The sequence below is a fragment of the Vipera berus genome (genome assembly GCF_964194415.1).
Source record: "Vipera berus genome assembly, chromosome: 3".
Lineage (NCBI taxonomy): Eukaryota > Metazoa > Chordata > Lepidosauria > Squamata > Viperidae > Vipera > Vipera berus.
In genome coordinates, this window is record NC_138204.1 from 207734962 (window position 1) to 207753671 (window position 18710).

The 18710-nt window shown below is 43.9% G+C and overlaps 1 protein-coding gene across 1 annotated transcript in view; it reads left to right on the forward strand.

Annotated features, from left to right (window-relative positions):
• The window catches only part of TG (thyroglobulin), a 140539-nt gene that overhangs the window by 12690 nt on the left and 109139 nt on the right, over window positions 1–18710 (forward strand). The window contains exons 10-16 of the mRNA XM_081323300.1: window positions 1468–1545; window positions 3221–3333; window positions 4705–4816; window positions 10973–11173; window positions 12274–12483; window positions 15087–15241; window positions 16654–16810. Of these exons, the coding sequence (XP_081179426.1) occupies window positions 1468–1545; window positions 3221–3333; window positions 4705–4816; window positions 10973–11173; window positions 12274–12483; window positions 15087–15241; window positions 16654–16810 (1026 nt within the window). The remainder of the gene's footprint in view (window positions 1–1467; window positions 1546–3220; window positions 3334–4704; window positions 4817–10972; window positions 11174–12273; window positions 12484–15086; window positions 15242–16653; window positions 16811–18710) is intronic.

Below are 18710 nucleotides of genomic sequence, written 5' to 3' on the forward strand. Positions count from 1 at the left end.
GCAGGTAGATACTATGGTAGCAATTACATAAGTTAATCCACTCTCTCCCCGTTCTTCTCCTTCTCCTTCTCCCTCCCTCCCTCCCTCCCTCCCTCCTTCCTTCCTTCCTTCCTTCCTTCCTTCCTTCCTTCCTTCCTTCCTTGGTTACACAACAAACATGACTCTAATTACCTGTATTATTTTATTTCCTTGCATGCATTTGTATATAAATAATAAAAGGTAAAGGTAAAGGTTCCCCCACACATGCGTGCTAGTCGTTTCCAACTCTAGGGGCCGGTGCTCATCTCTGTTTCAAAGCCGAAGAGCCAGCACTTGTCCGAGGACGTCTCCGTGGTCATGTGGCCGGCATGACTGGATGCCAAAGGTGCACGGAACGCTGTTACCTTCCCACCGTAGTGGTCCCTATTTTTCTACTTGCATTTTTACGTGCTTTCGAACTGCTAGGTTGGCAGAAGCTGGGATGAGTAACAGGCACTCACTCTGTTACGCGGCACTCGGGATTCGACCCGCCAAACTGCCGACCTTCTGATCGACAAGCTCAGCATCCTAACCCACTGAGCCACCCCGCCCCTATATAAATAATAAATACTATATTTATATCCTGCCTTTATTCTATACCAGAGGTAAGCAACCTCAGCTTTTTTATGACTCATGGACTTCAACTCCCAGAATTCCTGAGTCAGCTTAGCTGACTCAGGAATTCTGGGAGTTGATGTCCATGAGTCATAAAAGAGCCGAGGTTGCCTACCCCTGTTCTATGCAATTCAATGTGGCATTTGTAGTGTCCCTGCTTTCTATTTTCCTCAAACAAGTCTGGGAGATGAATTAGACCAGGGGTGTCAAACTCGCCACGTCATGTGATGTGTCGCGACATATCGCGATTTTTTTTCCACATTGCCAGCAATGGGGTGGGCGCGGTTTCGCGATGATGCATCCGGCCCATGGACCGGCAGTTTGACACCCTTGGGTTAGACTGAGAGAAAATTACTGGCTGAAACTTACCCGGTCAACTTTCAAGCCTAAGGAAACCCTGGAAGTCACACTCTCCCAATTTCTTGTCCAGCATCTTTTCCATCACCAAACTAGCTCTTAGTTTGCAAAAACATGAATAAGATTCACCACAAGCCCGGGGACTTTATTAAAAATGTCCTTGGATCATCTTCCAACTGAAGAGGTAGAAAGTGCCACCATCACCATGAAACTTGAGTCTTTCAGGAGTTGGGAAAGCCCTGTGGAGGCAGGCCTTCAGAGGAACTGCTTCCTTTGGTGAGATGATCAATAAACATTTAGGGCTTTTCTGATTTGTTTTTTTTTTGTGCTATGGTGGCCAGTTCAGACAAAATAAGTCGTCAAGGCAGATTCAGTAAAAAAATTTCTTCCTTGTTGAACCGTTGTCTAATTCTACTCACAAGAAATATCTCTTTGCGAAGTGATTCCAAAACACATCTTATTGTTCTTGTGTCTCAGGTCACTGCTGGTGTGTAGATGAGACGGGACGTTACGTTTCAGATTCTTTGATGACACGTTCAACACAATTGCCCCAGTGTAAGTCTTCTTATTTAAAGATGGGCTGTTGCCTTGTTACAAGCTGAGTGCATGTTGGGATAAAATTAGTTTAGCTGATTTATGAAAGGCTGAGTTGAGGCCGTCCATATCTTTAGTACGGACGGCCTCAACCCAGCATTTCATAAACCAGCTAAACTATAGGGGGTCTTTCAAAACTTACCCTTCAGAATTCCCTTACAGATAAATCAATTCCCTTGATTTACAACCATTTGTTCAAACTTTCAATGGCACTGAAAAAAATGTGACTTAAGGGAGGTCTTTGCGCTTACAACCATTGCAGAATCCCCCATGCTCACTCGATCAAAATGTGGGCACTTGGTGATCAGCATCTGTTTATGATAATTGTAGCATCCCAGAGTCATGTGATCACAATTTGGGATCTTCCCAAGCAAAGTCAATGGTGGAAATTGGATTTGCTTAAGGATTGCATGATTCACTTAACAACTGCAGTGGTTTGCTTAACCTCTGTGGCAAAAACGTTTGTAAAATCAGGCACAATTCACTTGACAACCCCCTTGCTTAGCAATGGTAGTTCTGGTTGTAACCCCCACTTGTATTCATAAGTTGAGGTCTATCTGTATTTTAACAGAATAACAGAGTTGGGAGGGACCTCAGACATCTTTCAGTCCAACCCGCTAGTTTAGCAGGAGACCCTATACCAGTGGTGGCGAACCTATGGCACACGTGCCAGAAGTGGCACTCAGAGCCCTCTCTGTGGGCATGCATGCCGTTGCCGCAGCCCCATCTCTCCCCATGGCCCCCTCCTCACCAACCCCCTGGAAGATAGTCACCCCTGGGCACTGCCTGTGCAGCGCAGCACAGCCAAGGACATGGCAGCCAGGCAACGGGGACAAGACTCCGCTCTCATGCCCCATCGTGCACACATAATGCTGTGGGGTGTGGGCGGAGGGCGTAGCCGCCATGGTGCTGCTGGGCCACCTGGGTGATCTGCGGTGGGCCATGGAGGTGTGGGTGGCCCTGCGGACAGGCAGGGTGGGGCAGGGCAAGGGGTGAGGTGGGGTGGAGAAGAGCAGGGGTGGTGGGGCGGGGCAGAGGCAGGTTTTGGGTTCTTGGTCTCTAAAAGGTTCGCCATCACTGCCCTATACCACTTCAGATAAATGGTTGTCCACTCTCTTCTTACAAACCTCCAGTGATGGAGCACCCACAGCTTTTGGAGGCAGGTCATTCCACTGGTTAATTTCCCCATTGTTAGGAAATTTCTCCTTAGATTGGCCCTCTCCTTGATTAATTTCTATCCATTGCTTCTTGTTCTGCCTCCAGATGCTTTGGAGAATAGGTTGACACACACACCCCTCTTCTTTATGGCAGCTCCTTAGATCTTGGAACACTTGTATTTTGCTTCTCAGTCTGGCGTGAGAAATTTTTACAGGTATCCTTGGAGATTTGATGGGATTGAATTCTGTCCTTGGCTCACTTATTTGGATTGATGAAGTGATTCTGGGGATGGATTTCTTCCACTGAGTTTTGATTACTGATTACTTTGGCTGGAGTGAACACTTGGTGGTTTCACAGATCCGGTTTCCTCTGTATCTGCAACTGTCTTTAATTATTTGGGGGGAAGAAATAAGTGGGTCTGCTGACTCGTTTGCTCACTGGAATACATATTACTTTGGAAAAAATGATCTGAATGCAGGTCAGACATCATGTCAACGTTCTCAAGTGAATGCACAGATTGCCAGTTGGAGAATGAATGGACAGACACAGAACGCAGTTTCAGCAACTCTGTTTACTCCATCCTGCGTCGAGGCAAGTTGTATAAAGCTGAAAACTGTATTTTAATTATTACAGCCTTACACTTTTCCTTTTTTGAAGGTTGAGATAGGGAACATGGTGGCTTAGCAGTTATGATGCTGGGCTTGTTGGCTGGAAGGTTGGCAGTTTGAGACCCAAGCACCGTATGAAGGAATGAGCTCCAGCTCCTTGCTCTAACTTCTATCCACCTAGCAGTTTGAAAGCATACAAATGCAAGCAGATAAATAGGTACCTCTTCATTAGGAAGGTAACAGCGTTTGCCTCAACATATAGTCGTGCCAGCCACATGACCACAGAAGTGTCTTCTGACAGTGCTGGCAACCTTGGGTGCTGTCCCACTCACTCACACGTACACCTAAAAACCCAGAACTGTCCCAATTAAGTCCAGCCAAAAAAAGAGACCAATGCTAGTCCATAGAGCAATGGCCAGTGGGTACACAAAGCATTTGAAAGTTTCCCAAACAAGATAAACCCGCTAGGCAAAATTAAATCCACAATACAGGAGGGTGCATGAGACAAAACAAGTCCAGAGTTCACCAGCCTGATCCAAAGTTAAGGCAGAGGGTCAATCCAAGGCCAGGCTGAAATCACAACAACCAGGAAACATGCAGCTAAGAAATGTACACATTGCTTCCGGCATCGGCTCCATCTGTCTGCTGTGCTAAACAACCAAATTCTGGCGCAGCCTGTCAAGAGGGATGAGACTGCCTCCTCATGAGTAATTGGGATGACCTTCGCTGCTCCTGCCTTTTCTCTGCCCTACCTGTTCTCACAGAAGGCAGTTCCTACTCCACATCCCTGACTGGCTGCAGCTGCTTGCTTTCCCACCTATTGTGTAGTGGGTTCTTGAACGCAGAAAAGACGCCAGGCCGATGAGTACAGCATAGGGGTTCTTTACTGGTGGTAGTAACTGTACTGGGGAAATAGGGGTTGCCTCTACCTTTATATACCTGGCCAGGTACGCCCTCAGCCAATCAGTTTAAACCTTAGTTTCCCGCCGAAAACTAACCAGCCACAGCAGTTTCGGTACAGTGCCACCTGGTGGTATGGGCTATGCTGTGGCTTACTGTATCTCTTAAACCCCATACATAACACCACCCAAAGCTTCAGGGCTGTCCTGCTGCAGCTGTGCTTCACCCAAATCCCTCTCAGATGGCTGCTAGGAGCCGTTGAGCAACTCTCTTCCTGAAGTGCCTGGGACTGGTTCATCCTCTTCTGAACTGAAATCCAGAGAAGAATCTAGGGAAGTGTCTGGGAGAGTCACCACAACTAGGAAATGGAGATGAGCACTGGTCCCTAGACTCAGAATCAACAACTTTCTCTCATATTTATATGCTGCTCATCTCACTCATCTCTCTATTTTAGAATGGAGACTATGCAAATGTTCAGAAATTGGGTTCACGGGCCTGGTGTGTCAACCCGGTGTCAGGAGAAGTAACGCAAGAGAGCAAAGTTGACTCCAACGGCGAGGTTCCTTGTAAGTGCCTCCATTTGTTTTCTAATTTAACTTTTGATCCTATTTAGGGAGTCTCCCGAAGCTCTCCTTTAGCTAACCGCGTCTTCTAAAATGAAAGAGATTATTTGGCGACAAGGACGGGGTGTTCTCCTGACAGAAATAATGTTAGTGTCAAGAGAATACCACTTTCTTGTTATCGAGTAATCGGCATTAGGATACCTGCTTTCCTGACATAGCACAGTTCCTGCATGATTTCCAACCCCCCCCCCCTAAAAAAAATTCTCTAAAGAAGGGCTGAGCAGTGTACAAACACATTCCAAAATACTCTTGATAAAATTTTGGCTTAAGTCTTCAGGAATGCTCTTACTGTATTCTCAGCCTTCCCCAATGGAAACTTTTGTTCCTATTAAACTGATTAAAGCTCTATTTCTAGGTGTCTGTTTCTAGGCAAAGAAAAAGGAATAAAAATGACTTTCCCCAAGGGAAGAAAATACCGCATTTTACTACATAGGGGTGACCACAGGAAATATTTATTTGTATATTAATCTAATTTTTATGCTGCCTGATTGCCTACGATCTGGGCAGCTCACAACAAAAGAAGGAAAATGCACCAATAAAATACTAATAGAAATACTAATAAAGCACAAAATCTGGATAGTGGATATGGCCTTATCTGAAGACAGCAGAATAGAACTGAAAGAACTGGAGAAAAAAAAATCACAAAATATAGGTAGTCCTCAGCTTATGACCACAGCTGGGCCCAAAATTTCTGTTGCTGAGCAAGATATTTGTTAAGTGAGTTTCGCCTCATTTTACGACCTTTCTTGCCACCGTTGTTAAGTGAATGGCTGCAGTTGTTAGTAACCCATTTATAAAGTGATTCTGGCTTCCCCATTGACTGTCGGAGAGTTGCAAAAGGCGATCACATGATTCTGGTCCACTGTGACCATCATAACTTTGAGTCAGTTGCTAAGCGTCTGAATTTTGACCACGTGACTGTGGGGATGCTGCAATGGTAGTTGTGAAAAATAGTCGTAAGTCACTTTTTTCAATGCTGCTGCAACTGAGAATGGTCACTAAACTAACTGTTGTAAGTCAAGGACAAAGTTATGCAAATACAAGTAGAAAGTCTGTGGCAAAAGCAACCAAAGATAACTCTAATAGGAATTGGGCCCTGGGTGCAATCCCAAAACATCTGGAGCAGTACCTTCGGCATTGACAAACTCAGCATCAGTCAATTGCAAAAGGCCTTTTTACTTGGAACAGCCTTCATCTTAAAATAATAATAATAATAATAATAATAATAATAATAATAATAATAATAATAATAATAATAATAATAATAATAATAATAATAATAATAATAATAATAATAAAAATTGGAAGGGACCTTGGAGGTCATCTAGTCCAACCCCCTGCTGAGGCAGGAAACCCTATACCATTTCAGACAAATGGCTGTCCAGTCTCTTCTTAAAAACTTCCAGTGTTGGAGCAACCACAGCTTCTGGAGGCAGGTTGTTCCACTGGTTAATTGTTCTAACTGTCAGGAAATTTCTCCTTAGTTCTAGGTTGCTAAAGGCCCGAACTGATAACACTCAGTGGGTAAAACTCTTACGGTTGCAATAGAGAACAGAATGGAACAGAATAGAATAGAAACTTTATTGTCACTTTAAATGTATGCTAATCAGCATACATTAAAACAAAATTTCATTGCATTGTTGTTGTTGTTAGCTGCGAAGTCGTGTCCGACCCATCGCGACCCTATGGACAACATTCCTCCAGGCCTTCCTGTCCTCTACCATCTTCTGGAGTCCATTTAAGCTCACGCCTACTGCTTCAGTGACTCCATCCAGCCACCTCATTCTCTGTCGTCCCCTTCTTCTATTGCCCTCGATCTTTCCCAGCATTAGGCTCTTCTCCAGTGAGTCCTTCCTTCTCATTAGGTGGCCAAAGTATTTGAGTTTTAGCTTCAGGATCTGGCCTTCTAAAGAGCAGTCAGGATTGATCTCCTCTAGGACTGACCGGTTTGATCGCCTTGCAGTCCAAGGGACTCGCAGGAGTCTTCTCCAGCACCATAGTTCAAAGGCCTCAATTCTTTGGCGCTCAGCCTTTCTTATGGTCCAACTTTCACTGCCATACATTGCAACTGGGAAGACCATAGCCTTGACTATACGCACTTTTGTTGACAGGGTGATGTCTCTGCTTTTTAGTGTGCTGTCTAGATTTGCCATGGCTTTCCTCCCCAGGAGCAAGCGTCTTTTAATTTCTTGGCTACAGTCCCCATCTGTGGTGATCTTGGAGCCCAGGAAAATAAAATCTGTCACTACTTCCATTTCTTCCCCATCTATTTGCCAGGAATTGAGAGGGCCAGATGCCATGATCTTGGTTTTGTTAATGTTTAGTTTCAACCCAAGTTTTGCACTCTCCTTCTTCACCCGCAACAAGAGGCTCTTTAGTTCTTCTTCACTTTCTGCCATTAGAGTGGTATCATCTGCGTATCTTAGGTTGTTGATATTTCTTCCGGCAATCTTAATTCCAACTTTTGATTCATCTAGCCCTGCCTTTCTCATGATGTGCTCTGCATATAAGTTAAATAGGCAGGGCGACAGTATACAGCCTTGCCGGACTCTCCCAATTTTGAACCAATCAGTGGTTCCGTGTCCAGTTCTCACTGTTGCTTCTTGACCCGCATATAGGTTTCTCAAGAGACAAATAAGATGGTCTGGTACTCCCATCTCTTTAAGAACTTGCCACAGTTTGTTATGATCCACACAATCAAAGGCTTTAGCATAGTCAATGAAGCAGAAGTAGATGTTTTTCTGGAACTCCCTAGCTTTCTCCATGATCCAGCGTATGTTGGCAATTTGATCTCTAGTTCCTCTGCCTCTTCGAAATCCTGCCTGTACTTCTGGTAGTTCTCGATCCACATACTGCTGAAGTCTAGCTTGTAGGATTTTAAGCATGACTTTACTAGCATGAGAAATGAGTGCAATGGTGCGATAGTTTGAACATTCTTTGGCACTGCCTTTCTTTGGAATTGGAATGTAAACTGATCTTTTCCAATCCTGTGGCCACTGTTGAGTTTTCCAAATTTGCTGGCAAATTGAGTGTAGCACTTTTACTGCACTGTCTTTTAAGATTTTGAATAGCTCAGCTGGAATACTGTCACCTCCACTAGCTTTGTTGTTGCTCAGCTTTTCTAAGGCCCACTTCACATTCTAGGATGTCTGGCTCGAGGTCAGTGACCACCTCATTGTGATTATCAGGGACATTAAGCTCATTCTTGTATAGTTCTTCTGTGTAATTTTGCCACCTCTTCTTAATCTCTTCTGCCTCTGTTAGGTCCCTGCCATTTTGGTCCTTTATCATGCCCATTTTTGCATTAAACGTTCCCTTCATCTGTCCAATTTTCTTGAAAAGATCTCTGGTCCTCCCTATTCTATTGTTTTCTTCTATTTCTTTGCACTGTTCATTTAAGAAGGCATTCTTATCTCTTCTAGCTATTCTCTGGAATTCTGCATTCAATTGGGCGTATCTATGTTTTTCTCCCTTGCCTTTCGCTTCCCTCCTTTCCTCAGCTATTTGCAAAGCTTCCTCAGACAGCCATTTTGCTTTCTTGCATTTCTTTTTCTTTGGGATGGTTTTGGTTGCTACCTCTTGTACAATGTCGCGAACCTCTGTCCATAGTTCTTCAGGCACTCTGTCTATCAGATCTAATTCCTTAAATCTATTTGTTGTTGTGACTCAGGGCCAGCCTGTGGGCCCGGCAGCCGGCTCGGATGTATCGGATGACTCAGATGAGGGGGAGGAGGAGGGTGTGGAAGACGAACCGGCTGATGATGGCTTGCAGGCTTGGCAGAGCTCCCAGCCGGGGCCCTCTTCTCAGCTGCGTGAGCCCGATAGTGCGGAGGATGATGACCCACAGCTGGCCCTGTTCAAGGACTTCCGACGCAGGAGGCAGTCGAGCAGGACTAAGCAGAAAAAGGCTGCGGGTCTCCTCGGGAGGAGGCACAGGGAGACCACGCCCTGAACTCTAAATAAAAGGAGTGTTTGGGGAGGGGCTGGTTGCTGAAAGCAACCCTTCCGCTTGAGGATTCAAGTTCCTGTGTTTCTTGTTCTGTTGTTTTGCTTGTGAATTAAACTTGGCAGACGCTTTGCAGCCTCAGACGCTCTCCAGTCTCTACTGCTTGAACAGGGGTTTGCCTTATTACAAGGCCGGTAGTTGGCTGGTTCAGAACATTTGTCACCTCTACTGTATATTCAACAGGGATATGATTTAATTCATACCTGAGTGGCCTAGTGCTTTTCCCTACTTTCTTCAGTTTAAGCCTAAACTTTGCAAGGAGAAGCTCATGGTCTGAGCCACAGTCAGCTCCTGGTCTTGTTTTTACTGACTGTATAGAGCTTCTCCATCTTTGGCTGCAGAGCATATAGTCAATCTGATTTCTGTGTTGACCGTCTGGTGATGTCCATGTGTAGAGCCGTCTCTTGGGTTGTTGGAAAAGAGTGTTTGCTATGACCATCGTATTCTCTTGACAAAATTCTATCAGCCTGTGCCCTGCTTCATTTTGTACTCCAAGGCCAAACTTGCCTGTTATTCCAGTTATCTTTTGGCTTCCTACTTTAGCATTCCAATCCCCCATGATGATAAGGACATCATTTTTTGGTGTTAGTTCTATAAGGTGCTGTAGGGCTTCGTAGAACCGGTCAATTTCATCCTCTTCAGCACTGGTGGTTGGGGCATAGACTTGGACTACTGTGATATTGAATGGTTTGCCTTGGATTCGAACTGAGATCATTCTGTCATTTTGAGGATTGTATTCCAGTATTGCTTTTCCTACTCTTTTATTGACTATGAAGGCTACTCCATTTCTTCTGAGGGATTCTTGCCCGCAGTAGTATACCTGATGGTCATCTGAATTAAATTCACCCATTCCTGTCCATTTTAGTTCGCTGATACCTAAGATGTCGATGTTCAGTCTTGTCATTTCTTGTTTGACCACGTCCAGCTTTCCTTGATTCATGGATCTTACATTCCAGGTTCCTATGGAGAAAAAATCTTTACAGCATCGGACTTTCCTTTCACCACCAGACACATCCACAGCTGAGCGTCCTTTCGGCTTTGGCCCAGTCGCTTCATTCTTTCTGGCGCTACTAGTACTAGCCCTTTGCTCTTCCCCAGTAGCATATTGGACGCCTTCTGACCTGAGGGGCTCATCTTCCAGCGTCATATCGTTTTGCCTTTTGGTACTGTCCATAGGGTTTTCATGGCAAAGATACTGGAGTGGGTTGCCATTTCCTTCTCCAGTGGATCACGTTTTGTCAGAACTCTCGGCTATGACCTGTCCGTCTTGGGTGGCCCTGCACGGCATAGCTCATAGCTTCATTGAATTACGCAAGCCCCTTCGCCACGACAAGGCAGTAATCCATGAAGGGGATTCATTGCATTCAGCTCTTTAAAAAAACCCCACCATTATACATATACCCATATACACACATATACATGACACAGAGAAACATCACAGTCTAGTTCAAATGTATATATATATATACATGGTGCAAAAAAAAAGAATCCTGAGAATTTATGAGATGGATGGCATAGGGCAGGGGTCCCCAACTCCCTGTCTGTGGACCAGTACCAGGCGGCAAAATGCCAGCAACCGGTCTGCACAAACAAGCAAAGCTCCATCCGCGGGATGCAGTCAGCACACAAAACCACGCCCCCTTCGGTCCACGGAAAAACCTCTCTCCACGTAACCAGTCCCTTGTGCCCAAAAGGTTGGGGACCTCTGGCATAGGCAACAAAGCTGTTATAGAATTTGGTAGTCCTACTGCAGGGCTGTGCTGGCTCAGGAATTTGGGGTGTTGAAGTCCATGAGTCATAAAAGAGCCAAGGTTGCCTACTCCTGTCCTACTGGAAATACTTCAAAACCTCCTCCCAGAGGGGGGGCAACAGAAACAGACCGTGAAGTGGGGTCTCTAACAATGCTCTGAGCTCTAAGCATGTAGCGCTTATAAGCAGTATCCTAAATAATGGGAAGCGAGCTTTGTATAATCTTCTCAGCTGTCTTTACCACTCTCTGTATGGACCTTCCATCTGAGACTCTGCTACCACCAAACCAAACTGCAACTCTATTGCTTCAGGCTGTCCTTCATCATCTGCTTCTTCTTTTGAAGGCCCCAGCTACTGCAATCTGTTGAAGTCGAAGGCTCTGGCACGGGAAATTGGTAGAGGCTACATCCCTGAGTGTGAAAGTGACCCTCAGGGTTTCTCTCCAGTGCAATGCAGTGAAGACCAAGCAAGCTGTTGGTGTGTCTTTGACAATGGTCAGGAGGCACCAGGGACAAGAGTTAATGGCCAGAGGTCTGCCTGTGAACGTAAGTAACACTTTGAGGTCCAGGGGAATGGAATGGAATGGAATGGAATGGAATGGAATAGAATAGAATAGAATAGAATAGAATAGAATAGAATAGAATAGAATAGAATAGAATAGAATAGAATAGAATAGAATAGAATAGAATAGAATGGAATATGGAATATGGAATATGGAATATGGAATATGGAATAGAATAGAATAGAATAGAATAGAATAGAATAGAATAGAATAGAATAGAATAGAATAGAGAATGGAATATGGAATGGAATATAGGAATGGAATGGAATGGAATGGAATGGAATGGAATAGAATAGAATAGAATAGAGAATGGAATATGGAATGGAATGGAATAGAATAGAATAGAATAGAATAGAATAGAATAGAATAGAATAGAATAGAATAGAGAATGGAATATGGAATGGAAGACACTTTGAAGATCTTCTAGTCCAACCCCCTGCTCAGGCAGGAAGCCCTATACCATTTCAGGCAAATGGTTGTCCAATCTCTTCTTAAAAACTTCCAGTATTGGAGCATTCACACTTACCAAGCGTCTGAATGGTGATCACATGACCATGGGGATGCTGCAATGGTTGTCAGTGGGAAAAATGGTTATAAGTCACTTTTTTCAGTGCCATTCAAAGTTACAGTGGCCCTGAAAATTGACGTGGGATCATTTTTCAGACTTACGACGTTTGCAGCCTCCCCACAGTCTCGTGATCAAAATTCAGCTTGGCAAACTGCTTCGTCTTTATGACAACTGCAGTATCCCAGAGTCATGTGATCACCTGTTGTGATCTTCTGACAAGCAAAGTCAATGGGGGGAAGCCAGATTCACTTAACAACCGTGATCTGGACTTAACGACTGCACTGATTCAGTTCACAACAGGGGCGAGAAGCTGGTAAAATGGGGCCAACGTCACTTAACACCTTGTTTTGCTTAACGAGAGAAATTGTGGGCTCAGTTGTGGGCCTGCGTCAAGGCCTATCTGTATATGATCACTTCCTTCTTCCACCAATAGCCCAGATAACGTCTCCTTCCCACAGCTGATTTGATACGTGGGACCATTCCTTGGAATGACTTTGTTCACCATGTTCTTCCAGGTCCACGGTGTCCTCTCCCTTATAACGCTTCTAGCCAGACCAACGGTGGGGTTTTTTGCAACGTCAATACTGCAAACACGAAAACTCAGCAATGTCAAGTGATTTGCTCTCCGGGCTATCAAGATGTCTTTTCCCAAGGAGATTCTCTTCTGTGTGATACTGAGAGTCTTCTCTGGCTTACATGCCCGCCTCATTCTCATGCCTGCCAGAGTGAGTATAGCAGGAGAGAACGTATGCACAACCCTGTAGTAGCGTACAAACTCTTTTGGATTCAAAATACAGGAAGCCCTTGACTTACTACTGGTTGCTTAGTGGCCTTTCGAAGTTGCAATGACCTCTCCAGGTCTACCTGTGGCCTGGTTCCAAAGTTCTGACAGCCATCACTGGTCATGTGACTGACTGCATGTTGGGTGCTTAGCAACCAGCCTGCATTTATGACTGTTTGCAGCATCCCACCAGGATGTGGCTGCATTTTATGACAGTTTTTGCCAAAAACAGTGACTTATTTCTGGTTTATTGGCAAAACCAGCCCACAGTGAACCTTTTGTTTACTTAACAACCACAGGATTTGCTTAATGACCACTGCAAAAAATTATAAAATTGTGTCAGTCAGGCGGGAGACCTGGTTTATGATTGTCGTGACTTATAACCATGATGGGCAGGCCCTAGTTCAGTCATAAGTTGAGGACTCCTTTAGCTCACTTTTCAAATTTTGGTTTGGGAAAAGTAGCTGTGATAAGTTTACATTAAAAAAATGAAGTCAAACTATTGAAATTTATCTCACATAAGAATAGCTAAATTCACACACTTGCATGTTGCAAACTGTGCTTATACTTATTCATTTATTTATTAAATTTTGAGGTCCAGAATGACTCTGGGTGGCTTACAGGGAAAAAATTCCAATATATTAAAAAATTCCATTGACACAAAGAGCAAAATTGTAAGCAAACCCATAATGAATCAAAACAGAAGCAGCCCTACAATATCCTATCCTTAAGGCCTCGAAGAACAAGTAGGGTTTTAATGATTTTCCATATGACATAAGGGTGTAGTGGTTAAAGACACTGAGCTGTAGACTGGCAGACTTTGAGTTCTAGTCCCACCTTCAGCACAAAGCCAACTGAGTGACATTGGGTCATTGATTGGAAACTGTGAATTCTAGTCCCGCCTTAGGCATGAAAACCAGCTGGGTGATATTGGGTCATTGACTAGGAGGCTGTGAATTCTAGTCCTGCCTTAGGCACGAAAGTCAGCTGGGTGATATTGGGTCATTGACTAGGAGACTGTGAATTCTAGTCCTGCCTTAGGCACGAAAGCCAGCTGGGTGATATTGGGTCATTGACTAGGAGGCTGTGAATTCTAGTCCTGCCTTAGGCACGAAAGCCAGCTGGGTGATATTGGGTCGTTGACTAGGAGGCTGTGAATTCTAGTCCTGCCTTAGGCATGAAAGCCAGCTGGGTGATATTGGTTCGTTGACTAGGAGACTGTGAATTCTAATCCTGCCTTAGGCATGAAAGCCAGCTGGGTGATTTTGGTTCGTTGACTAGGAGACTAGTCATGCCTTAGGAGACTAGTCATGCCTTAGGCATGAAAGTCATGCCTTAGGCATGAAAGTCAGCTGGGTGATTTTAGGCCAATATATCTCTCTTAGCTCTAGGAAACAAGAAGGTCAGGGCAAACCACTTCCAAAAATGCTGTCAAGAAAACTGCAGGGATTTTTCCAGGAGTCAACGCTGACTCAAACTCATCCAAACGAACACCTTCTTATACACGGAATAACTGGAGGCATAATGATGTAGAAATGTGGGTTTCATTTTATTTTGCAGTTATAGTCATCTTGCAGCCTGAGAGCCCTGCTTGCAAGCCCTTTTTGGTAGTAGATGGGAGGGACTGTGATTGTTCGTATTGTAGTTTTAACCTTGAATTAAGACTAGCTCAGTCCTAGGAAAAAGGCAAAGGCAAACCACTTTTGAAAAAACAACAACCGCATTTGCCAAAAAAAAACTGGAGGGACTTGTCCAGACGGCCTCTGAGAATTGGACATGACTGAACAGAAATTCCAAAGGTGCTTTTTCAGGAGGCAACGGGACTTTCTTGCTTTTCTTTGAAGACATTTTGCTTCTCATCCAAGAAGCTTCTTCAGCTCTGACTGGATGGTGGGGAGAACAAACCCAACGGGATTAGATTCAGCAGTCCATCTGCATTTAAAAGACAAAGGCCACTCTTTTGAAGACAGCAAAGTCCACATTTTGGACAGAGAGGACCGCCGGTTTGAAAGAGGGGTCAAAGAGGCCATCTATGTCAAAATTGAACAGCCCTCTCCCAGCAGAGGTGGGGGGGATACAACATCATCAATCTCCAGTCAGTACTTTCAGCAGTTCCACACCCATTTGCACTACTCAGGTGACCCTGAAGACAGAGATAAGCCTCAACGACTCTCTAAAAGAGTGCAAATGACCAGCTGTCTGCAAGGAGTATAAATCCTTCCATTTCCCACCATCCAGTCAGAGCTGAAGAAGCTTCTAGGATGAGAAGCAAAATGTCTTCAAAGAAAACCAACAATGTCCAGTTGCCTCCTGAAAAAGCACCTTTGGGACAACCATGACCTGGATGACAGAGAATCTCCATAGATGACTGAACAGAAGGAGAAGAAAAGAGAAGCAAAGTCTTCATTACTGAGTGCAATGTTTTATTTTTTCATTAGTTTTCTTGAATTTGAAATATACTGTAAGGAACATAAGGGAGGAATACATCTTAAAGGGTCTGATGTTGGATCCTTGGCCTAACCCTGCCTTTGTTTACCTTATGTTTAGGACTGCAGCCGTTCCAGAGTGTCCAGATTCAAACCCAGTTTCAGCTCATTTTGCCTCCCGAGAAGTCCTGCAGCCCTGACTATTCTGGGTTGCTGGAGACATTCCAGATCTTCATTCTGGATGAGCTGAAGTCTCGTGGCTTTTGCCATATTCAGGTATTTTCATTGTGAATCTATGCAAAAGCGAATGAAACAGCTCTGTCCTGGATTGAGCAAGGCCATCCCTGGATATGATCTGGCCAGCCAATAGGAGCACACTGATCTTTGAGTCTATCATGATATTACTACTACAACAACCTTTGTATCAGAAGTACCTACCAACTACTTCTAGGTTGAAAGGACTAGCTGGTGACATCACCATTGCCCAGGGGATGCTCAAAAGGGCTCCCTTCATGTTCTCAGTATTTTCCCACAGAGTGGTACCTATTTATCTACTTGCATTTTTATGCTTTCAAACTGCTAGGTGGGCAGGAGCTGGGGCAAATTGACGGAAGCTCATTCTATCACACATTCCACCGGGCTTACGGGTTTAGAACAGCTGAGCTGCCAACCTCTTAATGGTCTTCTGACTTAGCATCCTAACCTCATGAGCCACCACGGCCCCTATATCATAGTATTAAACTGAGTAGATTCAGAAAGCATTCATTGATAGTTCATCCTCTGAATCCAAGACAATTACATTATAAAGAGTAAGTTTGTTCTAGTACAGGGGTCTTCAAGCTTGGCCCTTTTAGGACTTGTGGACTTCCACTCCCAGAATTCCTCAGCCAAGGAGGAATTCTGGGAGTTGAAGTCCACAAGTCATAAAAGGGCCAAGTTTGAAGACCCCTGCCTTATACCACCCCAATCAAATGGATGTACAGTCTATTTTTGAAAACCTCCAGCAATTGAGTGGCCACAATTTTGGAAAGCGAGCTATTCCACTGATTGTTCTGTCAGAAAATTTCTCCTTACTTTTAGGTTGGGTCACTCCTTAACAAACTTCCAACCATGACTTCTTGTCTTGCCCTCAGGTGCTTCAGAAAATAAGCCAATCCCCTTTTCTCTGTGACAGCCCCTCAAGTACTGGAAGACTGCTATCCTATCCTCCCCAATCCTCTCTTCAATAGGTTAGACCAGGGCTCTTCAAACTTGGCCCTTTTATGACTTGTGGACTTCAACTCCCAGAATTCCTCAGCCAGCATGCCTGGCTGAGGAATTCTGAGAGTTGAAGTCCACAAGTCATAAAAGGGCCAAGTTTGAAGACGCCTGTTCTAGTAACTAAAAGGCATCAGTACAGAAACCAGGAGAGTATGAATTCTCATCCTGCCATAGGCATGAAAGCCGACTGGGTGACTTTGGACCATGAGTTCTACTCTCGCCCTTGGCAAGAAAACTGGCTGGGTGACTTGGGGCCAATCACGCTCTCTCAGCCCAATCCACCTCACAGGGTTTTTGCTGTGGGAAGAAAGTAGGATAAAATATAAATATAAAATGTTGGTTTAAGCATATCCTTAAATCAAGAGTTCTGGTTGAATTCAAATCACCACTCCTACCAACAATAGTAAAATCTGATCTTTCGTTTTAAGGTCAATACTTTGGGGAACTTGGTGTCTGTTCCAGTCTGTGGAGATTCTGCTGTCCTGGTTCAATGTGCAGCTGCTGACCGTCTGGGAGCGAACATCACGTGGCAAGCCATGCTCAAAAACGTGCCAGCTACTGCACTTCCTGATTTATATGACATTGGTTAGTTTATTATTTCTAGCGTAATGTGGCTGTTGTGACTAAAATATGATTGGCCTTCATCCTCTTCAAATTTGTCAGCGTACTGGAGATCTAATCAAAAGGCCTGCCATGAATGATTTGAAAATTCAAAAAAAATATTTTTTTTGTTTTAATTCCTTGAAATGAGCTGAACATTTGAGTTCACAGGAGCTCTACCATCACCACGACAAACTGTGATTTAACTATGCTTTGAGTTGGAATCATAACTGAAATATATTTGTCAAAGAGGATCTAATCCTTTGCTGTGTCACAGCTGGAATTTACCAACTGAGAAAAGGAGGGAGGGAGGGAGGGAGGGAGAGAGGAGGGGGAGGAAGGAAGGAAGGAAGGAAGGAAGGAAAGAAGGAAGGAAGGAAGAAAGAAAGAGTTTTCTGGTTCAAACCCTGGAAATTCTGTTATTTTGCCCCGGCTTAAAAAGCCCCTTCAAAAGAAAACTAAACAATCCCCCCACCCCCATGAAAGTCAAGCTTGAATTTCTTATGTATTAATATTACTGTCTAAGATTTGGGTTAGGTTGCAGTTACTATTAATAGATTAATCATTCAGTTCCAATACTCTTGCACATTCCCATTTTCCAATTTGGAATTCCTAAACTCTGACTGTATGGATCTGTCATTATCCTAAGAAAGGCCAAATCGTAACCGTCTCCAGAAACTGTCTGTGAGAAGAATGGTTATGTGGTCACCAGTTCTGAAATCTATTTGTATCTATATCTTTGCATCTGGGATGGATTACAAAGAGGGAAGTTCTCTGCTTGCTCATATGTCTGAAATACTTGTATCCATCAAAGGAGAAGATGAGATTAGGCCTAAATTGCATTTTTTTTTGCTCTAGGAAAGCTGTTTGGATCACCAAAGAAATAATTAAGATCTATTCAATAACTGTTAAGAACTGTGGTAGGGTTATATTATAAACCAGCACAGATAATCTTTAAATGTTGAAAAAAGCACAAGCTACCTTAAGATAATTGAAAAGGAATTCAAGGGTGTGTGTGTGTGTATATATATATATGTGTGCTTGTTAACTATTTTAGATTACCTTGCTAGGCCCCAAACATGGGACAAATCTTTATTTCCTGTTTCAGCCTAACCTGAAGGCCATCGACAGGCAGTAGTCACACCAGTGACAGCTCATATTTGTGTAAATTTTAAATTGCTAACAAAGAATTAAGGGAGACTGATATGCATTTCAAACTTATTAGTTTTCATCAGTCAGCCATACCCTTCTGAGATTCGAACCTGGGCTGATTGCACATTAGGCAGTTGTTTTCACCTCTAGGCCACAGGCTCTCTCTCACTTTGTTAGCTGAGAAGCAAGGGGAGATATGTGTCAAATGCTTGTTAACTATTTTAGATTACCTTGCTAGGCCCCAAACATGGGACAAATCTTTATTTCCTGTTTCAGCCTAACCTGAAGGCCATCGACAGGTAGTAGTGACACCGGTGACAGCTCATATTTGTGTAAATTTTAAATTGCTAACAAAGAATTAAGGGAGACTGATATGCATTTCAAACTTATTAGTTTTCATCAGTCAGCCATGAAAACTAATAAGTTTGAAATGCATATCAGTCTCCCTTAATTCTTTGTTAGCAATTTAAAATTTACACACACACACACACACACACACACACACACACACACACACACACATATATATATATATATATATATATATTGTTGTTGTTAACTGCGAAGTCGTGTCCGACCCATCGCGACCCTATGGACAACATTCCTCCAGGCCTTCCTGTCCTCTACCATCTTCTGGAGTCCATTTAAGCTCACGCCTACTGCTTCAGTGACTCCATCCAGCCACCTCATTCTCTGTCGTCCCCTTCTTCTATTGCCCTCGATCTTTCCCAGC